This window comes from Manduca sexta, chromosome 24, assembly GCF_014839805.1.
Source record: "Manduca sexta isolate Smith_Timp_Sample1 chromosome 24, JHU_Msex_v1.0, whole genome shotgun sequence".
NCBI lineage: Eukaryota > Metazoa > Arthropoda > Insecta > Lepidoptera > Sphingidae > Manduca > Manduca sexta.
In genome coordinates this window covers 11,824,867-11,852,360 of record NC_051138.1, presented here as the reverse complement: position 1 = coordinate 11,852,360, position 27,494 = coordinate 11,824,867, and the positions used below count along the sequence as shown (strand labels likewise).

The following is a 27,494-nucleotide window of genomic DNA, read 5'->3' as shown; positions in this document are numbered from 1 at the left end:
CCCAGTCACATTTCCACGGACTCGTACGACACTAAGTCATAGATCACAATACAAACACGTGGAAAATGCACGCGAGTTACAAATCAGTAACACAAACAAGCGCGGATGGGTAAGCGGAGGGTGCAGTCGGCGCTGTACACAGGGACACAATGACCGCGCGGACACCCTTCCCAAAACGCGCCGGACAAACCCGTCCGTCGCATCGAATTTTAAACCGTAATTAGGTGTCGGATTTGTCCTATGATCGATTGTAGTCCTTGTCATCTTAATAGGAATGTTATTTTTGTACTATTTAGTCTGCAAATCTTATAGAAGAATGGACAAGACGAAACCCAAGCAGTTCAAATCAAGAGTTCAATGAATGTTAGAGATCATATACATCTTACATATTTTTAAGCACTAAGTAATGTTAAAAATTGATTTCAAAACATAATGAATCTTATATCTACTCTCAGTAAGTATATTTATAAGCTATCTATAATTTTTATTCCCCAATTACCAATCCCCGACACATACGTCACGTTTGTTACTTGGAGAGACGGCATCCTACAATAATATAAATAAATGATAGAAAGTGCGGCGGGGCGCGTTTCAGACGGCGAGGGCTCGCGACGTTCGTCTAGACGGCGGACCCAGGAGCGATTCGTTGAGGCAGGTCGCGGTTTGTACCATGTTTGCATGGTTAGTTAAGTGAAATATAAACGTTTACCATTACGTAAACGTTTATATTTTATATTGTCATAAAACTGAGCGGCTGTAATGTTTGCTGCTAGTAGGATATATTTTATAACCGCCCGGATGGCGACCTCTGTACACGAGGTGTTAAAACGTCATAAGCCGTCATGGTGGCTCAAGTAAGTGTGTCGCGTTCCGGGTTCAGCCTGTGTATTTGGCTCCAACAGTCCGGCATGGTTGTGTATTGTGTTACGGGTAAGCATATCTCGTCAGGCGACATTCTATTGGAACCCGGTCCACTTACCACCAGGTGCAGTCAGTCACTTTTTCGTGCCCATTCAAAAAAAAAAGAAAAAAAAAAGTTTTGATATTTTAAAACAAAGTATTATTGCATCTATTAAATGCTTTTGGATATTCGGTTTTGCAATCAAAGTAAACACATTAATATGTGATTTACCAGATTACTCCCAAAATATCCAGATTCCAGACAGGTTTACACCATCTAACTCTGTCCTTTCCAATCATGAAACACCCACATTTTCCACAACATTGCAATACATCAACCAAGTCTCATCGATGTAATTAAATAAAAACAAATAGAACACAACAAAAATGCATTCACGCTCTGTTTAATCAGTTTAATCAGAGTCGCTCGTTAACGCAACGTGGAATGATATACGCGATTCGGTACAACACGGTGAAAGTTGCTTCGCGATCGGACGTGTAGTTGTAGAGCAAAAAAATGTGAGCATCGAACAAATTATACATTGTCTATTACATTGGACATGGACAGTGGACGTTATACAAGACATTGGTCTCAGTTCCGCTTGCGTGAAATGCTCAATTTAGCCTAGCAAGTTATCGTATGAACATATTAGGCAAGAACTTCCAAGAAGCAAGAAGTCGTGCAACTTCAAAATTTGCAGAAGTCATCTCGTGATTGTTTAGATCAGAGGTTCCTAATTGTTTTTACTCATTGATCCCTGTCAAAAATTTTCTACTTCCGACTTCCTTCAAAAAGAGAGTGCGATATAACTATCGCCCAGCCATCGCGGGGGTTATGTATTGAGGTCACCGTGCCTCTTACGACCCATGTGACCTCTATCAATATTATCTGCCTACATTGATAGGTGAAGTCAAGCCAACATTTTAGTACTTTATTATCAAACCAGTTAGATATTCGTGGCCCCCATTTTTTGATCACGCTAACATAGACCCCCGTCAAATCTCCCATGGACTACTTTGGGAATCAGTGCTTTAGTAAAATTTGCTTGCGAAAGTCAATAAATGAAAAAAATCAAATACACAAAGTAATTAATTATAATTATGTGAATCAGAACTGTGTGGTAATTTTTTCATTTAAAACGTATAAATATCTAAACATATTCACAAACTTTTGCATTAATAATAATAAGAGAACACACAACATCACGCATTAATCCCCGAAGGGGTATGCAGAGGCGCAACCAGGGCATCCACTTTTCGCGAAATGTGTTCCGTCCCATGTGACAGGGGGAGAGCCTATCGCTATCGGGCACAACTTCCAGAATTCGGGCTGATACTGAGCAGAAAAACCCAAATATCACTTTGCCCGACCCGGGTTTTGAACCCAGGACCTCGGAGCGCTATCGTACCACACGCAGTACAACTATGCCATCAAGGCAGTCCCATAATAATAGCAACACATAAAAATATAATATTATATTTTAAAATATTATTACTCACTGAAATCGATGAGCAGTCTCCCGTACCCTTGCCTCTGGTACGGCGGCAGCGTCAGTATACATGACACGTTGTAGTTCAGGAAAGAGTTCTTTTCCTGATTGGACAATATCAAAAGTTAGTATCATTTTACTGACGTGTTATTAAAATAGCAATAACAGTAGAATTTGGATGAGTTTTCGGCAATGAAGGCGGAATGCTTTCGCATTTTTTTTTAATCATCTATTAAGATTTTTTACATAATCTGTTTTCGCAGTACAATACTTGTTGTTAATTATAAAAAAAACATTAATGGTATTTAAACGATATATAAAAAAAATACATTAACAGTATTTAAACGATATATAAAAAAAATACATAAATAGTATTTAAAGGATATATAAAAAAAAACACATTAACAGTATTTAAACGATATATAAAAAAATCCAATAAATTTCAAATTTTCTTGATGTTGTTAATTATCATATCTTTTACGGATTGTATATGTTTTTTCAGTGTTTACAAAATGATCAAGCAACAGAAAGTAACATTGATAGAGAAAAAAAAGTAAAGACAACTAAATCCAGAGGAACATAATGATTTCTTATGTTTAAGCAAATGTTAGACATTGAAATAAAACTATTTAACGGATTATATCGAGGTTATTTATATTATTATTTTTTGTCGAACGTTTCGAAGACTGCAGCCTTCCCGGTCACGCGGAGAATCCGTAAAATAGTTTTAGTACAAAATCCATAAGAACATTCTGGTACATTTTCTATGGAATTATAAAAACATACGTGTCTATTGCCATTTCCTATAAATACATTATGTAAACAATGACTGCGTGACGCAGATTGATGGACGTTAGTGACGCACGCACAGAATCCGTACCGTTACAATCGTAGATTAATTACGAATCTTCTTGGAAATAATGATTCAGGAAAAAAATACGTTTGGATACTTTTTTTGGGTGCTTTTACTTTCAACGTGCAGAGCGGGTGTTTGTGAAAAGAAAAAAACATATTTTATGAACGTCGGTTATGGAATCAATAAGGATTTAAAATTCGAACTCGACAAATTCACTTTAGAATAAGAATTAATAAAAAAAAATTATACCAATCAGTTAGTCTAAGGTAACGTTTTGGTAAGAAAGATGGAGTTTGGCGAAAGGTTAAATCTAGATATTATCCAGTTAATCCTTGAAAGAGCATGGTATCCGTCGGTATTTTATTTTCTTTAATTAACTTAAATGGCTTGAACTTGCACGCTACGACTTATTACGTACATATTAATTCTTGTATATATTATACTTGTATATATACACGCTGTACGTGATTAGCGTAGATTAGTTTGTAATTGCCACGTGTCATCGGATGGCCTCATTGTTGTAGTGGCAACACACCAGGACTTGCACTATGAGGTTATGTATTCGAGTCCAAGACAGACACTCTGAAATATATGCGATTTATGTCGATTCCCTCAAACACACCTTAGATGCAAAAATTTCAATATCTGCTCTGTATAAAGATATGGCCGCTCCGTACAACGTTATTGGACAAAAGTCGAGCGAGAACGAATGCGCTAGTTGCGCCTACGCGTTCATTTAAATATAAAAGATGAGTGGCGTCAGACCTTCTCATCAAAGTCGAAATCAAAACAAAAAAAAAATACCTAACCTCTTACCATTTACCCTAAATATACGATTAGCAGATGACAAAAGTAAAATCAGTTACATATCACTATTAGCCCAACTCAATAATTGTAGTTTTTGTGTTTTTGGGAACCGACGGAATTGTATATTGAACGTAAATATACGCGATCAGAGGACACAGAAAGTAGCGAGGGTGCACTAATCGACTTCGGCACCGAACTTTTATTGAAAATCGCTGTAAATGTGACCTGTGGCGAGATATTGTGTCCTCACTGATGGCGAGTAGGAGGCAATGATTTTGTACTAAATCAACTAGAGTACGACTTATTGAATTGAAAAAAATATTTGCCATAGAAAATAATTGTATGATTTTGTTTATTATGTGTGAAATAAAATGTATTTATTATACGGGGATTTCTCAGTGACGTCAGCTTCTCAATGTCTGTTCTGTTTTTGTTTTCAAGGACAAAATGGAAGGATATCACTAGGTATTTGTAACATTCTTCTAGATAAATTCTAAAAGAATTTTTCTAATCTATTTATGTCGTAAAAAAGGCCAGCCTAATTTTTTTTCTGTATTGCTTCTTACTCATACTAATATTATAAATGTGAAAGTCTATGAAAATATTTGTATGTTTGTTAAAACTAAACGCGGAAACAGCTGAACGGATTCGGATGAAACTTGGCACACGGATAGACACTGCTCTGGGGATAAACACATATGGTATTGTTTACCCTGGCAGTTTGCTCCCATGGGAAATATTGGAATTTTTAAATTGATGGCGCTAGTGTTGGTAGTTGGTACTGTAAATAACCGCAGTATTTTAGGGAATTTGCAGGGGTAAACGTTTTTCAAGATTGCAAAGCCGCGAACACCTCGTAAAATATAGAACAGAATCCAGATTGCATAACGAAAACGACTGATACAGAAAGTATCTAATCACACATCCCCAATCCAACCATGTCACTTTACTACAAACAGCGTGTAATGAATGTACATTTTAAGTAAACTTCGCAATTTTGGTACACCCTAAACCCGGACAAACAGCAGTAGACCCGGTCTGTCTGCAGCATCGGGTCATCGAACTGCATCGGGAGGAGTGGGAGGATGGGGCAAATGGGGGAGGGAGCCCATCGATCACTTCCTGAATCGTTTAAAAAATACCTCTGACCTCCTGTGCAAATATCATAAGACCCTCAACAAACAACGGATTTTAGACTTAGCGGTCCGTTTCGTTTTTTTATTTATAATGTGGGATAGGACAGCGTTGATTGTCTGGAGTGGTGAGAAATTCTTTAAATTCAGGTGTTAAGAGGTTTAATGTGAAAAAATACTTTTAAAATATGACAGATGCAGGTCCAGTAAATCATAGTTTTCTAGGCGACGAGCGCAACGTGATGTTACAGGGGACGAGGTTATCTCCATATGAACCACGAATTCCAATGCAGTTGGACTCATATGGGATTTTTCAACTCAGACCAATTATAACTTTACATTTTGGATATTGAACCCAGGACATTATCGAGTTGAATGCGTTTATGTGCGTAATCTATACGCCGTGCGGTGATATCGGCCCACTGACCTTACGATGATTATTAATTACATGAATCACCTGTATTAGATATATACAACTTTGTAACAAAATAATACATAAAACTGCACAAATCCATTCTTATTTTTAGCTTAAATCATACTTCCAAGCAATTAAAACACCTCTAGCTGGCGATCTAATTGCAAATGATGGAACCTGTACAATTCATGATCCCATTAGCAAGTGACAGTAGGCGGGGCGCGTCGCACTCAACACGGACGGCCAATGGGGCAGAAAGGTTCTGGAGTATCGACCGCGCACCGGAAGATATCGGGACGGCCCTCCACTACATTATCTGATGACCTGGTAAAGCTATATTGAGATTGATGCTGATGGAATCTCGGGTAGGCATTGGCTGTTCATGATAATAATAGGAGTAATACAGCATTCCAATTGTGCTTTTCAGGTGCAATAGATATATTAATCAGAAATGACTCAATGAAATCATCGGAATATGCACAATTGCACATGACGCAGAGATATCGTATTGAATCATAAAGATAATAATATGGAACCATTGGATTGTTTTGGATGATTATTGTTTACTATTAATTTTCATGAAAACAAATTAAATCACTTTTTTATCATTGTTTGCGACACACATAATATATTTCAAAAAAATCCAATTATCTTATTGAAAAGTGATAAAACCCAAAACAGAGCTCGAGCAAGTGCATTTCATTTAAATAAAAAACTTTAACCTTTTCAGCCAGATTCAGCGTCTGAGTACAGTCGTGCATCTGTACAGATGTGCAGGTAATAAAATATATTTAAACAAGGCGCGGTAAGACGGACGGCGGGGCGCGCGGCACAATGGGCGCAGTCTGGCGCGTGGCGCGGGTTCACACGGCGCGTCTAGACGTCTGGCCGCGTGTTTACATCGCTAGATTGTCACTTAGGGCGGCGGAAAGGTTCCGATGCACCGCCGAATTAGACACTATTGCTGTACGTCTTCTACCCGCTTTAATAAGAAACGGTCTGCTTTATTTTTGACTAGTGACTAGGGAGCTTTTTTTATTGCTTTGAATGACGAGACGAGCTTGCCGTTAGCCTGATGGTAAGCGATACGACCGCACATAAACAGCAGAAACACCATTCAACACGTGGAATTACAAAGTATTGGTTGGTATTCCACTGCGTTCGCCATCCTGAGACACAAGATGTTAAGTCTTTTAATGTCCAGTACGATTGGATTTTATATGTTTTTTTTTTTTATTATTATAATGTCCCTCCACACGTTTGCGAAGCCTGGTGGGGGTGGATCGTACATTGTCAGGGCGTTAAGCATGTTATTTTGTACCGTCTACGACTGACAGCTCTGTGATATGTTTAGAGCTTTAGTGAAGGTCAACTGATTATCGCTTAGATATGATTTCCTTTCTACCGTTGATGTACAATTTACTCACAGAAAATTTTGTGTCATTAAAAAGGAATTAGTTGACGCCGTTGACGTATATCCTAGAGACACGAACGTCTATATAAACTATTTGTTCTAAATAAATAATAAAATATCTGAACTAAAATTGCAACCAAAACTGTTATAACCTATTTATTCACTTGAACAATCAATTATTTTACTTATTTGACTAGTATTTTTTATTCACACCCACGTTTGCACTTAGACTCGTGTTGTTATATTATGAGCGTCACTCCGTATATAACCACACGCTGTCAATGTTGCAATCGTACTTAAGTCAGGTGTACGGATTGCAGTACACTTGAGTCGAACAAAATGAGTGTACGAAACGCCAGATCTAGTACGTAGTACATATATATCGATGGTTGACGCATCATTGGTTTCGAGTTTCTTTTCATTGATCCAGTTAACTTTATGGGTTACGATTCAAAATTTGTAAATTGGCCTGATATGGCGACTACAGCATTGTGGCGTTGTTAATAGGTGTACCTACAACAACGCACGTATATACCCGTGAGTATAAATGGCATAAACCTATGTAAAATACTTAACCATAACGAAATGTCAATATTATTTAAGAATAATTAACGTACACAACGAATTTTTATGAATCTAATGTTATAATGAACACGAATGTATACTGACCAATATTCCCACACGATAAAAAAATAAAATTAAAATTGTATAGAGCGGTGAATTCCACACGTACAATACTTTTAGCCAATATAACGAACATAATACCGGCCAGTCAAACTCTAATTTAAACATAACACATAACCAACCTCAACATGTCACAGCCAAAACAAAAACCATAGCCGTAAATAAAACTGCAAAGATTAAATTGTTGAATCGGCGCCGCCGCGTCACAAAGACTCGTCTGGGCCCATCGATCGTAATAGCACTGTAGACTGTAAAATTCACGTCTCAATGTACGTACAGAGCGAGTTAGGGTGTGTGCACACTGCTGCGAACTTGCAATCAAGATACATTTCGTTGCCTCACTTTTACAAGGTCCTATGTTAATTTTTTGTTATGTTAGAAGTTATTTAAAATTTTCACATTGGCAAAATTTTTAAAAGGCAATAAATTCATGGTTGAAACCACTTATATTTCGAAATTACTGAAGGTGACGTAGAATTATGGGATATATTATGCAATTTGTGCAAAAAATATAACACAGAACATTTTAATAGACAGCGATTTATTTGCGAAAAAATTTTCATCAAACTGTGAGCTGTAGTAGCGAAAGGTGAAGTTTTACGAAAGGGAATCCGACACAGGATTTAGGTACTAATATGTATAAATGAAGTCTGCAAATCGTTCAAATGATAATTAGACTTCATAATTCTACATAAACAGAAGCCGACAGGAATAGGTTTATACTATGTTCTAGGCACTTTTTGTATTTTTTGTATTGGCAGTTTCAATTAATTTATAATTTAATCGGAACCGCAGGTTATATATTACAAAAAAAAAAAAAAAAATAATAAGCAATTAAATACCCACGCTAAGTATAGGCAAGTATTATTGTGACAGAAGTGCATCGTGCGCTTAAACCTTAACGCGGAGACTTAGATGAGTTAGCCGAGACGGCGCGGGGTCGATGCACCGTCGACGTCGCATCCGTCTCAAGTCTCTATGCGGATGTTGTGCTCGCTATTTTAGTATTTAATTACAATATTAATAATAAATTACCGGTTTTTCAAGGTTTTGAAAGTGTGCCTTATTTATGGAATGTAAGTCCTTAAAAAAGATATATATAGTTCTATATGTTAAGCAAGTATGTGTGCCATTTTCTTTCAAATAGATTTAACTTATTACAAATACCTCATTAAATACACATACATCTTAAATAAATCTTAGATTTGATATATTTTAGGAGGAAGTAGAGTCAGTTATCATGGGAAAAACTTTTAGTAGCATTATCAAATAACCAAAACGAGGAGTTGGTCTCTCGGATTCCATTAACAACACATAAAATATCCGGTTATTAGTAAGAAAAGTTAGATATGATAACAGTCTGAAATCTTTTAATAGTAGTATTATTTATTATTAATTAAGCACAGAAAAGTACTCAATGGTATAGTCAATAGTGGTCAGTATACCTGACTGTTATAAATAAATATTATTGAACAAGTACGTATTTGATGGATATTATTAATTATTAACACAACATATACCACGTATTCAATAAACGTTATTTTTCAAATTTCAATGATTTCATTGCAAATTTTAATTCATACAACATGACATATAGCCATTTTACACCAGTGCTTATGTAGAGCCACGATGCGCCACTCGACGCTACTACGCCGTAGCGTTACGAGCTACGTCACGTAGTTTTACGTCGAGTGCTACGGGGCTACGACCAGCGTAGACTGTCAGTGACTATCGATTGCAATGAGGTGGATTTTGGAAAGAAGACCTATAGCAGAACTTATAAGGAAGATTTTTGTTTGAAACGTACTTTTAAACCTTCTTTACTATGTCTTTTATGTTATAATTTCTGTTGTTTACCATTTTTAAGTAATTTTAAAGTTAATTAAATACACACTTAAACAGCGTTCTATTTTTGATAGTAATAATTTTCTATAGTTTATCGTCCTAATTTATTACACAATACTGTGCAGTTAAATTATACCGATATAGTTAAAACTACATTTTTAATACAGGCAATTGGCACTCGGACTGGCAGCCCTTCGAAACAATTAATAGCTTCATAAAAGCCGCCGACCAAAAACGCAATAACCCACGAGTGAACACTTCATTCTTTTCATTTTAACATGCTATTTTGTCCATGCGTGTTTATAAAGATGGAAGTTTTTAACTATCTTGTGTAACTACTGGACATAATGAGCCTTAACATCACACGTCTCAGGATGGCGAGCGCAGTGGAATACCAAACAATATTTTGTATTTCAGCATTACACATTTTAAAGAAAAGGGACATCCTGTTAGTATTTTGGTAAGGGTGACCTGGGTTTTGGATGATATATTTCAGTATATTTTCAAAACGTACGTGCAACCCTAGGTCCATATCAGGTCGACGGACAGGACAGAAAGGCGTTATACTAAAGCGCGGCGCGAGCGTGTAATTGAAATCGCCACAACACATCGCACAGATACGCTCGTTTCAGCTTTTCATTGGGAGATTGTTCAATTTTAGAGCCGCTACCTTTTCGGCAGACAATTTTGAGATAATTATTTGATATATATAAGTTAATGATATTTAAATTTATTGAGCAGATTTATTCACTAGGTATGAAAGATTTTGTCCTCTATAATAATAATAATAATATCAGTTCTGCATAACATAATGCTCCATGGTTACTGGGCGTAGACCGAGTACTACTGTAAAGGTTTTAGGCTTCAATCCACCAGCTGGCTTAATGTGTTGTTCGTTTCTAAATTGAAAAAAAAAAAGCCTTATATATCTTAACAAATGTTTCAGCAAATCCTGTTTATTATTCAGAATCGCGTTATTATAACACCAAATAAAAATAAGATTTCAATTTCCATAAACAAGAAAACCCAACCCCCAAATTTAACTACAACAGAGTCAATAGTACGTTCGTAGTAGTCTAGGCATGCAACAGCCTCACACGCGGGGTGCATCCCGTGGGGTTGGGCCATGTCGGCGTGGAGTGTGGGGTCGGTGTGGGGTCGGTGTGGGGTCGGCGGGGGGTCGGCGGGGGCGTGTCTCACCCCGCGCCAGGTCGTCGAACTCACAGCTGACGCGCCGGTCTCAATGACTGTAGTACGCGACGGGGCTATACAGTCTATGTATAGTCATTTGCAGGTTGTAATTGTGTTTTTGCTAAGCGGCGAGCGTAGTTTTGCTTATCGACTTGAATGACGTTCCTTTGTAATGGATGTCTAGTTGTGATTTTTTAATAGGTTTTTTTTTCATTTTGGAACATGAAAGAGGGAGGCTAGTAGTAATACCGCGGATAAATTATCTCTTAAATATTGAGTTTTTATCTAGAAGGGTAATAGATATTTAAATAAGGTAGATAAAGTAAAAGTATATGTCAATAAAGATATTAAACTCTAACTATGGGTGAACCAAAAGCATATTCAAATGTAACCGGAGTATAAGAGATATCTGTTCTTTCTAGTCTTTTGAAACAGTTGACGTCGTAATATGCGTTTGGGTTTAAATCATTGCAGAAGTAGAACAGCTTGCGTTCAGGTAAAAAAATTCGCTAGCTTAAGCAACTACCGGCGATATTGCTAGCATTTAGTCCAACATTACCATACTCAGTGACTATAATTTACCTTACCTATATCACCGCCCTGACAGAGCAAAATTTGTACTCCATAAGTTATAACCGATTGGTAATAAGTAGTTGTCTTATTTGAAATGTCCGTGTATTTTATTTGAGATATCACGGCGTTCTTATACAAAAATAACGATACACAAAATATGAGAATATGCGTACTAAAAACGTTTAAATTACGATGTTGGAAAAATATGAAGTATATTACATTAGTGTTTTGCTATTTCATAGTAGAGTAATCACCGCATGCAAATTTTACATGAGCGCATAATTTTTGTATAACAATCTTTCCAATATACACTTTATATAAATTAAGAACTCTTTGAATCCAACTGATATGTCTTCCCACTTTGGTCATCACGTAGAATATGAATGATCCCCCATCATAGTAAACCATTTTGTGTTCAAGGAAAAACTACACTAGCATACACGAGTGGCCAACGGTCCATTTAACCCGATTCCTGCCGGCTTACCTTTATGTGAAATTTATGTATCATCTAATAATTCTCAGTAGCGGCGATAGCCTAGTTGGGTGTGGAACGGACTGCCGAGACGAATGTCCGCAGGTCCAAATCCCAAGGGCACATCTCTGACTTTTCTAAAAATCGTGTGTATTCTTTGTGAATTTATCGTTCGCTTTAACGGTGAAGGAAAACATTGTGAGGAAACCTGCACATCTGAGAAGTTCTCTATGGGAATTTCGAAGGTGTGTGAAGTCTACCAACCCGCACTAGGCCAGCGTGGTGGACTAAGGCCTAATCCCTCTCAGTAGTAGAGGAGGCCCGTGCTCAGCAGTGGGCAAGTATATAATACAGGGCTGATATTATTATTATTATTAATTCTCAGAACAATTTTCAGACTGCAATTATACATATTACCAAAGGCATAATATAGAATACGATAATTATTGACAGTACTTAAGCAGTAAATTACATTAAGTCTATATTGCTTTCCTTAAACTTATATAATTGAAATTAAATTGCAGAAACGACTCCACAAGAAACAATTAACAAAATTTCCATCTGCTTAAACTTAAGTGAATTATATATTACTACTTATATGTTGTGTCGAGTTCCCTTTCGGGAAATGTCATCTTTCGTCACTGGCATACACAACCACCACACCAGCAATACTGATGGTATTATGTCCATTACTGGTCCAACCACTAACATTACTAACGCACCTTACTGAAATATCCGACTATGTGACATCCTTCACTGTCCGCGCTGGTCATCACGTAAAAGAGGAAAGGTACCACATCGTAAAGCGTCTTGTGGTCAAGGAAAAACTACACTAGCATACACAACTACCAGCAATACTGATGGTATTATGTCCATTACTGGTCCAACCACTAACATTACTAACGCACCTTACTGAAATATCCGACTATGTGACATCCTTCACTGTCCGCGCTGGTCATCACGTAAAAGAGGAAAGGTACCACATCGTAAAGCGTCTTGTGGTCAAGGAAAAACTACACTAGCATACACAACTACCAGCAATACTGATGGTATTATGTCCATTACTGGTCCAACCACTAACATTACTAACGCACCTTACTGAAATATCCGACTATGTGACATCCTTCACTGTCCGCGCTGGTCATCACGTAAAGAGGAAAGGTACCACATCGTAAAGCGTCTTGTGGTCAAGGAAAAACTACACTAGCATACACAACTACCAGCAATACTGATGGTATTATGTCCATTACTGGTCCAACCACTAACATTACTAACGCACCTTACTGAAATATCCGACTATGTGACATCCTTCACTGTCCGCGCTGGTCATCACGTAAAGAGGAAAGGTACCACATCGTAAAGCGTCTTGTGGTCAAGGAAAAACTACACTAGCATACACAACTACCAGCAATACTGATGGTATTATGTCCATTACTGGTCCAACCACTAACATTACTAACGCACCTTACTGAAATATCCGACTATGTGACATCCTTCACTGTCCGCGCTGGTCATCACGTAAAGAGGAAAGGTACCACATCGTAAAGCGTCTTGTGGTCAAGGAAAAACTACACTAGCATACACAACTACCAGCAATACTGATGGTATTATGTCCATTACTGGTCCAACCACTAACATTACTAACGCACCTTACTGAAATATCCGACTATGTGACATCCTTCACTGTCCGCGCTGGTCATCACGTAAAAGAGGAAAGGTACCACATCGTAAAGCGTCTTGTGGTCAAGGAAAAACTACACTAGCATACACAACTACCAGCAATACTGATGGTATTATGTCCATTACTGGTCCAACCACTAACATTACTAACGCACCTTACTGAAATATCCGACTATGTGACATCCTTCACTGTCCGCGCTGGTCATCACGTAAAGAGGAAAGGTACCACATCGTAAAGCGTCTTGTGGTCAAGGAAGAACTACACTAGCATACACAATTACCAGCAATACTGATAGTATTATGTCCATTACTGGTCCAACCACTAACATTACTAACGCACCTTACTGAAATATCCGACTATGTGACATCCTTCACTGTCCGCGCTGGTCATCACGTAAAAGAGGAAAGGTACCACATAGTAAAGCGTCTTGTGGTCAAGGAAGAACTACACTAGCATACACAATTACCAGCAATACTGATAGTATTATGTCCATTACTGGTCCAACCACTAACATTACTAACGCACCTTACTGAAATATCCGACTATGTGACATCCTTCACTGTCCGCGCTGGTCATCACGTAAAAGAGGAAAGGTTCCACATCGTAGTAGAGCGTCTTGTGGTCGAGGAAGAACTTCGCTAGCAGACACAGCTGTTGGCAGTATTGTTTGTGTTTACGGCCGTCCACTTGCCACACGCTTAGATTGTCCTTTCTGTACACCTGTGGGATAATTTATTTATTAGGCTCATTTTAACATTGCGTGAATAAACTAAACCATTCGTCTTTATCTCTGCTAATATTGAGCCAAAAATTATCGATTATTAACGAATATTTTTGCAAAACATCCCGATTTTAGTTTTCCAATTTTTGGATCATTTCATTATTTTGTAGTTCAGTGCGAAAGTGGTGGAGTGTGTGATTGAATTTCTGACTGAAAGTGTGATGTTGCCGGTGGGATAAATTCGTATAGAATAGTTGTAGTGGCATTAGGGCGTATTTTAAATTATTTTTACTGAGGTTTATTTAGGTAATTTTTTTCAAATGACGATAAAAACCACATAAGTCGCGTTATGTCCCAAGTTATTAAAAGAAATTATAGTTTTAGGCACTGACCGCTCTGACCATTCGGTGGCGCCGACGCTAAAAATTGCGCAATATATGCCCTAGATGTTGAGTGACGAGGTCAGATACGGTACGATTGCTGAATCTAAATAAATTATGAAATGTAGTACTTTATACATACATTATAAAATTATGAGAAAATATTGAGGAAATCATAAATCACACCTCTTAAGAATGTACATAAAACGCGTCTTGTAAATCGATGTCTTTTAAATTTTGATGTTTGTGATTGATCGGGAGACCTATGCCTCGGTTACGTGTTAGTCTTTTAACTAATCCAATAAGGACACGAAGTTGTGTTGTGTTTTTTGCTACATTCTAAGTGTTCATTTGTTCAATGGGATTGAATGAGCGATGAAATGAGTGAGTGAGTGAGTGAGTGAGTGAGTGAATGACCTCGTCTCCGGGCGGGTGCTTCCAGACGCACTTGCGCGCGTGTCGGTCGGCGCCGGCGCCGCAGCGGTGGTGCGCGAGGCAGAACTCGCACACGAACAGCCGCGGCACGCGCGCCGCCTCGCCCGGGTACGGCGACTGGTACCACACCTCCATCATGTACTTGCCCATCACCACGTACCTGCCGTAGTTTACAAACGATATGCGCTTTTGAAATATGCCAATACACGTCATACGTTATTATACATCGGAATTATCCTTTGCAAATCAATATCAAGACAAACTAATGAGTGTGTCGCGTTTTAGAATCAGTCTGTGATATATTTGGTTTTTAAAACAGGCTGGCATCTTTGAGTTGACTGGCGAGGAGTTACCATCTTGTTAGTTGACAGCCTCTCTGAACCCTATACCACTTACCATGAGGTGCAGGGGGTGAATTTGTTGTACCCGTATAAATATAATAAAGATAGCAATACACGCACACGCAAACGCGCACGCACATACGCACGCACACGCATACGCACACGTACACGCATACGCACACATACACACACAATGCCCTTAAAAAGCGTCTGTAAAGATGTGCATTTATGAATCTTATCATGTATCTCTATAATCCATTTTACCTTCGTTTAGGCGTATCAATACAATATGTTACGCGTGCAATAAACACAGAAGCTAATCAGCACGTCACCGAATTAAGAGCCATTACACACATTAGATACCTGGTGCCTCTATCTGCCGGTAGGTCTGCTAGTTCCTCCTCTATTTTGATAGCCCCCAAAGCTTGCGCTTCCCTGAAAAGTTTGAGGTCATAATCAGGCGCGAATCCATCTAGTATTGGCTCCCTTTCTTCATTAAGTTCGTCGTTGCCTGAAGCAGCAAGTTTCTCGCGTAACTCTTGGCTGCCTTTCCATTTCGAGCGCATATCCTGGGAAAATATTGTGGTGTAAATGAACCGCCTTACTAATATGTATATGTCTTAAATTTGAACAGCATTTACCAGCACAGGAGATAATACAAAATATTGTATAACTATGAGGGATGTATACATAATTAATAAGTAAAGATATAGAAAAATAACAACGCTTATAAAGGATATGCGTTGTTAGTTTTTATCGAATAGATGGAATAACTCTTGCATGTGAGAATCCGATTGGATACCAATATAATTTTTATTTTTGCTTCAACCAGCATTATGCAAGAGCTGTGTTGATCCCGATTATGGATATGACAGCCAAGGTAAGTTAGCTATTATGAGACTTGAACGCATCACCTTTGCTTTTTAAACGTGTACGACAAAGTGAGCACGCAGTGACAGATGGAGTGGCGTCGAATAAAATCGACTAACAAGAGATGACTACCCCTCGGCAGTGGATACAATTATACCGGTCCATTGTAACCGGATATACAGTCAGAGGCATGCTCACCTTGACCTTGAGCTGGTAGGCGCGCTGGTCGAGCGTGGGCATGTGTCGCACGCGGCAGGCGAGCGCGCTGGTGGCGCGGCGGCGCGCGGCGGCGGCGGCGGCGGCGCGCTCCTCGCTGAGACGTTCCGTACTAGTTAGATGTCAGAAGCATGCTCACCTTGACCTTGAGCTGGTAGGCGCGCTGGTCGAGCGTGGGCATGTGTCGCACGCGGCAGGCGAGCGCGCTGGTGGCGCGGCGGCGCGCGGCGGCGGCGGCGGCGCGCTCCTCGCTGAGACGTTCCGTACTAGTTAGATGTCAGAAGCATGCTCACCTTGACCTTGAGCTGGTAGGCGCGCTGGTCGAGCGTGGGCATGTGTCGCACGCGGCAGGCGAGCGCGCTGGTGGCGCGGCGGCGCGCTCCTCGCTGAGACGTTCCGTACTAGTTAGATGTCAGAAGCATGCTCACCTTGACCTTGAGCTGGTAGGCGCGCTGGTCGAGCGTGGGCATGTGTCGCACGCGGCAGGCGAGCGCGCTGGTGGCGCGGCGGCGCGCGGCGGCGGCGGCGGCGCGCTCCTCGCTGAGACGTTCCGTACTAGTTAGATGTCAGAAGCATGCTCACCTTGACCTTGAGCTGGTAGGCGCGCTGGTCGAGCGTGGGCATGTGTCGCACGCGGCAGGCGAGCGCGCTGGTGGCGCGGCGGCGCGCGGCAGCGGCAGCGGCGCGCTCCTCGCTGAGACGTTCCGTACTAAGTTAGATGTCAGAAGCATGCTCACCTTGACCTTGAGCTGGTAGGCGCGCTGGTCGAGCGTGGGCATGTGTCGCACCGCGGCAGGCGAGCGCGCTGAGTGGCGCAGCGGCGCGCGGCGGCGGCGGCGGCGCGCTCCTCGCTGAGACGTTCCGTACTAGTTAGATGTCAGAAGCATGCTCACCTTGACCTTGAGCTGGTAGGCGCGCTGGTCGAGCGTGGGCATGTGTCGCACCGCAGCAGGCGAAGCGCGCTGGTGGCGCGGCGGCGCGCGGCGGCGCGCGGCGGCGGCGGCGGCGCGCTCCTCGCTGAGACGTTCCGTACTAGTTAGATGTCAGAAGCATGCTCACCTTGACCTTGAGCTGGTAGGCGCGCTGGTCGAGCGTGGGCATGTGTCGGGCGCGCTCCTCGCTGAGACGTTCCGTACTAGTTAGATGTCAGAAGCATGCTCACCTTGACCTTGAGCTGGTAGGCGCGCTGGTCGAGCGTGGGCATGTGTCGCACGCGGCAGGCGAGCGCGCTGGTGGCGCGGCGGCGCGCGGCGGCGGCGGCGGCGCGCTCCTCGCTGAGACGTTCCGTACTAGTTAGATGTCAGAAGCATGCTCACCTTGACCTTGAGCTGGTAGGCGCGCTGGTCGAGCGTGGGCATGTGTCGCACACTGCAAGCAGGCGAAGCGCGCTGGTGGCGCGGCGGCGCGCGGCGGCGGCGGCGGCGCGCTCCTCGCTGAGACGTTCCGTACTAGTTAGATGTCAGAAGCATGCTCACCTTGACCTTGAGCTGGTAGGCGCGCTGGTCGAGCGTGGGCATGTGTCGCACGCGGCAGGCGAGCGCGCTGGTGGCGCGGCGGCGCGCGGCGGCAGCGGCGCGCTCCTCGCTGAGACGTTCCGTACTAGTTAGATGTCAGAAGCATGCTCACCTTGACCTTGAGCTGGTAGGCGCGCTGGTCGAGCGTGGGCATGTGTCGCACCGCGGCAGGCGAGCGCGCTGGTGGCGCGGCGGCGCGCGGCAGCGGCAGCAGCGCGCTCCTCGCTGAGACGTTCCGTACTAGTTAGATGTCAGAAGCATGCTCACCTTGACCTTGAGCTGGTAGGCGCGCTGGTCGAGCGTGGGCATGTGTCACACCGCAGCAGGCGAGCGCGCTGGTGGCGCGGCGGCGCGCGGCAGCAGCAGCGGCGCGCTCCTCGCTGAGACGTTCCGTACTAGTTAGATGTCAGAAGCATGCTCACCTTGACCTTGAGCTGGTAGGCGCGCTGGTCGAGCGTGGGCATGTGTCGCACGCGGCAGGCGAGCGCGCTGGTGGCGCGGCGGCGCGCGGCGGCGGCAGCAGCGCGCTCCTCGCTGAGACGTTCCGTACTAGTTAGATGTCAGAAGCATGCTCACCTTGACCTTGAGCTGGTAGGCGCGCTGGTCGAGCGTGGGCATGTGTCGCACGCGGCAGGCGAGCGCGCTGGTGGCGCGGCGGCGCGCGGCGGCGGCAGCAGCGCGCTCCTCGCTGAGACGTTCCGTACTAGTTAGATGTCAGAAGCATGCTCACCTTGACCTTGAGCTGGTAGGCGCGCTGGTCGAGCGTGGGCATGTGTCGCACGCGGCAGGCGAGCGCGCTGGTGGCGCGGCGGCGCGCGGCGGCGGCGGCGGCGCGCTCCTCGCTGGCGGCGGCGCACCACGCGTCCGTGACGTTGTGGTAGGCGGGGCACGCGTCGCGGGAGAAGTGCGTGCGCGCCTTGCCGCCTGCACAATGCACATACATTATATATTTTTTGCATTATCCAATTATATATCAAATAATTCCACATCCTTATAAAGCCACTTCTGATCCTGCCTTACAAAAGTTGTAGTGCTGAGTGTGAGAACTAGAAAGTTTCTAGATATCTTTTAAAAATTTACAATAATCCGGAAAGATAAAGGAGAACCGTGAATTTCTCATTTATACCAACATGATTATTTTTAATCTAATTCTATCCCTACGAATAAAAGTGATTAGGGCCTTGTAATAATTACCCAGTTATAACACTCACTGATGGTGACACTACTAACTTGCAAGAATTTTTGTAACTTTTAGGAAAAGTTAAATCCACTTTGTGTTTTTTATATACAACGTTGATGTTAGATGACGTTGCATTGGCATAATGAACATATTCCACCAAACAAGCCTAATTATATCAACTGGCAAGGAGTAATTAATCATCTTCAATCATTAGGAAATCTATGCGTACACTACTACACTTACCATCACATGCAGCATGGTCACTTTCCTAACCCCATATAAAAATAAAGAAACCCACACTATAATAAAGTAAACGAGCAATACTCCAGTATATAACACGAGCTAGCCATTATCATACTTACCTAGATGTCCAGTCGAATCGCACCCTCTGACAGGACAGCGTCGTTCGGTTGACTCTGTAAGCGTGGCAGCCGCAACCGGTGACTTAGAAGGTGGCGCAATTCTCGTCTTTGTGGGTTTCTTTACTTCTTTACTGGAATTTGATATGGAGAATGAGAAAAGTATGAATTGTTCCTACCTAAGGCAGTTATTTTTGCAACGGGTTATCTTTTGAAAAAATTCACCCATCACTACTGCCCTGTAGATATTAATATAATGGGCATCCCATACCCCTTATCGTTAGGTTTGTCGTCCTCGGAGTCGGTGTCGGTGTGGAGCGTGTGCGGCGTGGACACGGAGCGCGCGGCGGCGATGCGCGACACGCGCGCCGACAGCGAGCGCGTGAGCTTGCGCGGCATCGTGGCCACGGGGGACGAGCTCGACTCGCCGCTCTTGCCCGCTGAGTCTTGCTGTTGACAATATGCAATTAATTACACCAAATAGTTATACATCAAATTTATGCACATTCGCCATTTTTCAATTATGTTGTTTTATTAATTGTCTTGCTGTTTTTTTTTTTTGAGGGTAGCTGATACACGAGTCAGTGGGATTCTGTATTTAAACCTTTTAAAAAATCAGGAAATCTCTATATTACTATAATTCCTATTGAATTGTGTTCTGTATATTCTTAGTGGTGTCGGTAAGTGTTTTTGTGTATTAATTAGTCCTTGTTACTATCTCATATAGTAACAATGGACATATCACCTCGGACCCCCGATCCCCGGATATTTCCCAAACGGTTGCTATGGATGTTATTTCCCCTGCACCCTGATACTAGTGTGGCTAGACAATCGGCCTATAAACGCCAAAGCGATGACTCCTCGGAGACAATCATCCCTACCAAAAACGAGTTCAGCACAACCGGTCCTTGAATGCCCTTCCATTCAAACCTCATTCACTCACACAAGTTACAAGGAACTTTTGAGTTCTTACCCTGATTCAAGCACAGGTCCATTTATCGTTCATGTGTCTCGTGTTGAAACTGATCCTTCATCTGGATCGACCATCAGACCCATTAATTTTGGCCAGTTTTTGTTCAAGCATAAAATACCAAACATAATGAAAAATGGGGTAAAAAAAGTGGGTCGCAACAGAATTTCTATTGAATTTCTTACTGCTGTTGATGCAAATAATTTTTAATTAATCCTACTTTATCACTCAATAATTATGTTTCTTCAATCCCGTCATACAATGTGACCCGGTTGGGAGTAGTTCGAGGAATTCCTGTTGAGGTTTCCATGGATGACTTCATTAAATACATAGAAGTTCCAGATGGATGTGGTAAAGCGATTAAAGCGAGACGACTCAGCAGAAAGGTAATTACAGATGGTGCTCCTAGTTGGCTACCAACTCAAACTATTGTAATTACATTTCTGTCACAAAAATTACCCTCTTACGTATATTACTTCTATAACTCTCTTCCTGTGGATATATATATACTTCCCACAATTCAATGTCTTAACTGCTGCGGTTTTGGTCACATTAAAAACCAATGTCGGTCAAAAACTAGATGTTATAAATGTTCTCTTCCACACCCAGGTGACTCATGCTCGGTGGACATGCAATCTGCTAAATGTACTTCCTGTTCTGGTAGTCATTTTGCCACACACAAAAGCTGTCCTGAACATGACAGACAAAAAAATATAAAAATGCTCATGTCTAGGGACAATGTGTCTTACGACATGGCATCCTCCAATTTTAAACCTAATAACTCTTATTCACAAGCTATCAAATCTGCTCCTAATCTATCTTCCCCAATTAATATGCCTTCTCCTTCACCCAATAATTCACCTCCTAAACCTTCTTCATACAATAGAACTACTTTCTCCTCCCCTCGATCCCGAGCCCCATTAGGTAAGAGCTATAATAGAGTGTTACATTCTGATATTACTTCTGATCCTGCCTCTTCACAACCAAATGGCTGCGCTTTGAATACTCCTGTAGATGACTCTCTCCCAGAAAGTAACCTTCTAGAAGGTCTTATAAATCTAGTATTCACTATTATATCCACATATTCTGATTGCTTACCGACCAACGTTGCCAATAAATTACAATTAATTTTTTCCCTTGTTAACAATGGATCCAATAAAGATTCTTCAGTGGAACTCGTAAGAGTATCCGCAATAAGAATCATGAAATTTCTCTTATGATTTCTAAATATTCCCCATCTATCCTTGCTATTTCCGAGACTTGGCTTGTCCCTGGCTCTCATTTTCGAGTCCCTGGATTTGCAGGTTTTCGGGATGACAGGGACGATGGCTATGGGGGAAGTGCTTTATTTGTAAGTCAGTCCCTCATTTATACCCAGTTAGCTGTACCTCCCTCATAGTCAAAACTTTAATGTCGTGGCTGTGAGGTGTTTTAACATTTCTTTTGTTTCTATTTACATCCCTCATCCTTCTTCCTTCATATTCCTTGAACTTCGTTCTATTTTATCTTCCCTTCCTAGTCCTATGATAATCATGGGCGATTTTAATTGCCACCATACATCATGGGGGTCCTATCGGTGTGACCGTGTCTCCTTTCCTCTTCTCGAAATATTGGATGATTTTAATTTTTGTGTTATCAATGATGGGTCTCCTACCCGTCGTGTTTACCCTTCTCAGAATCCAAAGAGTGTTGTAGATTTATCCATTTGTTCTGCATCTCTTGCGTCTCTACTACATTGGGAAATAAGTCCCCACAGTTTTAGCAGTGACCATTTTCCAATTGTTATCTCCGTCCCACTTAATTTTCCTCTTCAAAATCCCTTCTCCCTCTCCTCAAATATCGTTTATCTGGGGCTGATTGGCCATCATATGTAGCATCCCTCGATTCCCAATTAAATGTTATATCTGGCAATAGTAATTTACACCCTTTAGATGCATATAATAAATTCGTTGAGGCGATTTCTTCGTCTGCAGACTCTCACATTCCACTTAAAAAAGGCAAATCATCCAAAAAGTCGCCGCCATGGTGGGATGCAGAGTGCACGAGCATTATTCACCAACGCCACAAAGCTGAAATTAAATATAACTCTTCAATGACGACAGAGAATTTCATTTCTTTTCAACAAATGTCGGCCCGTTCCCGCAGATTATTATCCCTTAAAAAAAAGCAGGGTTGGATGCGGTTTTGCGAAAGTCTGTCACCCAAATTCCCTTCATCATATGTTTGGAGACAAATAAACAGGTTTAGATCTGCCCGTAATTTTTCTAATACCCCATCCAATGATCCTTCCACTTGGATCGACTCATTTGCTTCTAAAATTGCCCCTCCTTCAGTCCCAGACTTTTCCTGTCTTCCCCTCTTATATTCTCCTCTTCCTTCAACTCACCCCTAGCATCCCCATTTTCGTTTGAAGAATTGCAATTGTCTTTAGACGGCCTTGTCGACTCATCTCCTGGGCTTGATGGCATTCCCTATTCGTTCTTGACAAGAGCTAACGATAACTGCAAACAGTTTTACCTAAAACTGATTAATCATTTTTTTGAAACTGGTGTTGTTCCCGATGCATGGAAAACACAAATTATTATTCCTCTTCTCAAACCAGGTAAAAATCCTCTTCACTCTTCTTCATATAGACCCATAGCCCTCTCCTCTATATTACTTAAAATTTCAGAACATCTGCTCAAACATCGATTGGATTGGTTCATGGAGAACTTAGGCAAATTGTCAGATACGCAGTTTGGATTCAGGAAAGGAATGAGTACTCTAGACAGTCTTAGCATTCTTACAACTGATATTTACCGCTCTTTCCAAAACAAAGAAGTACTTTTAGGTGTCTTTTTAGACATCACTTCTGCATATGATAATGTTCTTCTTCCGGTTCTCAGAGAAAAACTTCTAAAGCTGAGTGTCCCTGAGAAGATGGTACATTTCATATTTAATTTGATGACGAGCAGATCAGTGGTAATTAAAATCAATAACACATTCTTACCCCTAGAACTGTCTGGAAAGGCCTACCTCAAGGTTCAGTACTGAGTCCTCTGCTTTACAACATTTATACTTATGATCTGGATGTAGTGGTGAACAGTTACTGTCAAGTCCTACAATACGCAGATGACCTCGTACTTTACTCATCTTCCAAATTTATTCACTGTGTAGAATCTGACTTAAACCAGGCACTAGCATATCTGGGTGATTGGTTAAATGTTCATGGTCTCACCCTATCAACATCAAAATGCAATTCTGTGCTGTTTACAAAAAAAAGAAATATTCCCCCTGTTAAAATCCTTATTGATGACGAAGTCATTACTCAGGTCTATCAAACTAAATTTCTAGGCATTATACTAGATTCGAGGATGACTGGTATCCCCCATTGCCTTTACATTTCCCAAAAATGTGAAAAAATGATTAACATCTTGCGTTCCCTGTCTGGAGTTTGGTGGGGTCACATCCTTACTCTCAAAAATTGCTATACAATGCAATTATCAGAAGTCACCTGGATTACGGCTGTTTTCTGCTAGACCATTGTAATAAGGCAGGTTTGAATAGTTTGGATAAAATACAAGCTAGATGTTTACGTATAATTATGGGGGCTATGAAATCTACTCCTATCAATGCCATGCAAGTGGAGTGCGTTGAACCCCCCCTTCATATCCGTCGCCAGTACCTGTGTGACAGATTTTTCTTTAAAATTGTTCAATCTTCTTCTCACCCTCTTTTAGATAAACTTAGAACTCTTTCACAGTCACTTCCAAGTAATCCACGGTCCATGCCTTGTCTTCTTCTTAGTTTCCGCAGTTTTTCTCAATTATCTTGCCCAACGTTCCAATCCTCACTTAGTCCTTTGTACTCCCTTCCTTATAAGGCCCTAATTTTTAAACCCTCTGTCCTTCTCAATTTCGGCATAAATAAAGGTACAATCGAGGCAAACATTGTTTTTAATGAGATATTGAATTCAAAATGGGAGGGTTGGTTACCAATGTTTTGCGATGCCTCTAAATTATCAGATGACGCGTGCGTGGGTTCGGCTGTTTGGATTCCTAATTCACGCATCATACTTTCTTTTAAATCTCCTCCCTGCACCTCTGTATTTACAGGGGAATCTATAGCAATACTTGAAGCTGTTCGATTTGCCCAATCGCATAAATTAGATAAATCTATAATTTTTTCCGACTCTTTAAGTAGTCTTCAGGCCATAATGTCCAATCCGTTCCGCTCCAAATCTAAATTCCCTATTACCTTGAAAATAAGACAGACATTGTTTGAGTGTGCTCTACATAACCTTAAAATAGTACTGGCCTGGATTCCGGGTCATGAAGGGATTCATGGCAATGAAACTGTGGACTCCTGTGCAAAATTTGCGACTCAGAGTGGTTCCTTGGAATACTACAATTACTTCAGCCAAGACTTATGTCTTTTGTCCCTTACTCGACTAACTCGCACATGGAATGAGCAGTGGCGGGTATCTAAATCGGTGAAGGGAAAATACTATGGAGACATTGTTCCAGATATCCCAGTCAAACCATGGTTTTTCAAGTTCCGTCAATTGGACAAAACTGCTATTTCCACAATCTGTCGTCTTCGTTTCGGCCATGCATGCACCCCGATTCATCTGGCAAAATTAAGGGTTAGAGACCATTCACTTTGTGAATGTGGCTTGGAGGAAGGAAGCGCCGATCATTTATTCTTTAATTGTCCCAAATTACGATATCCCCTATATAATATTCTTCCTGATAACGTCTCCCGCCCCACTAGTTTCAAGTGTATCCTCTCCTTGGTAGACTCTCCCTTTGTTAGACAGCTATGTAAATTTATAGAAATTAACAAAATAAAGTTATAACATAGGTAACTGTCTAAGTCTAAAGTCCTTTCTAACTTTTTAGTCATAAGTGTCAGATGTTTCTGTACGTTTAGTTATATCTAATGCATGTGGTGTTATTTATTTATTGGTTTAAAATAATATTTCTATGCGTGATGTCTACTTATCATATACATGTTGTTGTAGATCACTAACATTTGGGGAAAACATCAATTCAATACGTTTCCATATATATTATAATTCTCTTTGTTCAATACGCTACGAGGGGAAAAAAAGAGAGTCAACTGTCACTCAAGAACTGTCTTAACGTAGTGGTTATATTCTCTATGGAACTGTCAAATCCCCTTCGTTTATCTTCTCCCATTAACAAAAGTCTTCATCATAAAGACATTCAACTTTAATACCCAGATTAATACCTCAGTAATCTGCAGTCTGAAACAACGTGACATTGGCGGAATAGCTTCATAATCAAGCTCGTCGCCAGTAATCAAAGAAGAAGAAGAAGAAGAAGATTAATTGTCTTCAACTACATTGGATAAAGGCGCTTTTTTTAAAGAGGCATGGCAAATTTACACATAACAGTTAGGTGAGTAATGTCTAGACAGAAGGCCGACAAGAGATCATTTCTATCATTACTATAATTATTACTATTGATATTACTCCTCAGAATGTTATGACAGCTGACATACTGACAAGTGCAATTTACCTTGAAAGTACTAGATGGAGGTTTAGTCTTTCCTGTCTTTATGGCATCTTTCTTAGGAGTAGGTTCACTGTCACTATCCGATGACACCGTTTCCACTGATGATTGGCTTGATGAACAAGATGATGCGCTTTTGTCTTCTGATGCTTTCTTTGGTGGTGGTCCATTCTGCTTAACTGCAATCTTTCTCTTTGCACTCTCTTTAGAATTAGAGTCATCATTATCAAGTGGAGTCTGAGGGGAATCCTTTTCTTCACTAGATTTTGTTGAACTTTTACTTGGAGGTGATTCTTTAGGACTCTTTGGGGACTTGCTTTCTGAATCTGATTCTGAACTATTGTCTGGTGAGAATATGCTCTTCTTTTTTGAAGTGTTTGATGCACTCGAGTCAGTTTTTGTTTTTGCCAGGGTTTTACTTGTGGGTTTGGGAGTTTTTGCACCACTTGACCTAGGAGTAGTTTTGCCTTTAGCCAAGACTGTTGCAGCTGATTTAGGTTTTGCTGAACAACGTCTTCGTGCCGGTAATGGTTTAGGGCTAACAACTTTAGGAGTATCATCATCACTAGAGGAAGATACTTTGACTTTTGATGGGCGTCGTTTAGGTTCCTCTTTCTTCTTAGGTTCTTCAGGTTTGGTGGGTGATTTAGGAGCTTGTACAGCGGTTGCTGGGGTGTCTGAGATGGAGGACTCAGAGTCGGAGCTGCTGGAGCCAGAGCCTGAGCTGGTTGAAGAACTTTCGCTGCTGCTGGTGTCTGAAGTGGAACCCGAACTGCTGTCAGTGCTGCTATTATTACTCACCTGAAATGATATAAGTTACATATATAAAATATAAATAAAGGGTTTGGTTTACTAAATAAAGTTAACTTTGAAATTTTGTCCACTATAAATGGGAACATTGGAGGCACTGGCCATGTCAATTGCCAAGTACACATGGCTAAGGAATTTATTATGTAGTGATAACATACACTTTGAATATCATTAAAAACATTGAAGTCTGAAGATGATTTGTTTATATTGATAAAGGACATAAAAACTGTTTCAATTATCTTTTTTAGAAAATAATGTACATACTATACTACTCAAATATCTTTTACGACAATTGTTTAGTTAGGTACTAATATACTAGTAATATGTTTAGCTGGTGGTAGGATACATTTTATATCTGCCTGGTTGTGACCACCATACTCAAAATATTAAAGACCCACCATAGTGGCCCAAGTAAGTGTTTTGTGTTCTGGAATCACCTGTATTTAACCTTTTCCAACAGGCTGGCATGATTGTCGACTGTCAAGGTAGTCATCTGACATCAGCCAATATTCTATTGGATCCCACTCCACTTACCATCAGGTGCAATTTGTTGTGCTTGTATAAAAGAAAAAAGATTGCCAACAATATATGGACCCGAAAGGCTATCAATGTCCTTTTTGAAGATAAAAAGCAGCGATAGCCCAGTTGGTTGTGGAACGGACTGCCGAGACGAATGTCTGCAGGTTCAAATCCCAAGGGCACACACCTCTGACTTTTCTAA

General features: G+C 41.1%; 1 protein-coding gene and 1 long non-coding RNA gene across 2 annotated transcripts in view; one reads left to right on the top strand and one right to left on the bottom strand.

Moving 5' to 3' along the window:
• LOC115443057 (histone acetyltransferase KAT7) overlaps positions 1-27,494 on the bottom strand; it is a 33,587-nt gene that overhangs the window by 4,951 nt on the left and 1,142 nt on the right. Inside the window, exons 2-9 of the mRNA XM_037442256.1 lie at positions 25,970-26,764; positions 19,749-19,927; positions 19,481-19,611; positions 18,669-18,862; positions 15,693-15,907; positions 14,980-15,157; positions 13,987-14,181; positions 2,401-2,494 (exon numbers count right to left, since the gene is read on the bottom strand). Of these exons, the coding sequence (XP_037298153.1) occupies positions 2,401-2,494; positions 13,987-14,181; positions 14,980-15,157; positions 15,693-15,907; positions 18,669-18,862; positions 19,481-19,611; positions 19,749-19,927; positions 25,970-26,764 (1,981 nt within the window). The remainder of the gene's footprint in view (positions 1-2,400; positions 2,495-13,986; positions 14,182-14,979; positions 15,158-15,692; positions 15,908-18,668; positions 18,863-19,480; positions 19,612-19,748; positions 19,928-25,969; positions 26,765-27,494) is intronic.
• LOC119190415 lies at positions 20,031-25,770 on the top strand. The gene is made up of 2 exons (XR_005112911.1): positions 20,031-20,157; positions 25,450-25,770. It is a non-coding gene; the product is annotated as an uncharacterized LOC119190415 (long non-coding RNA).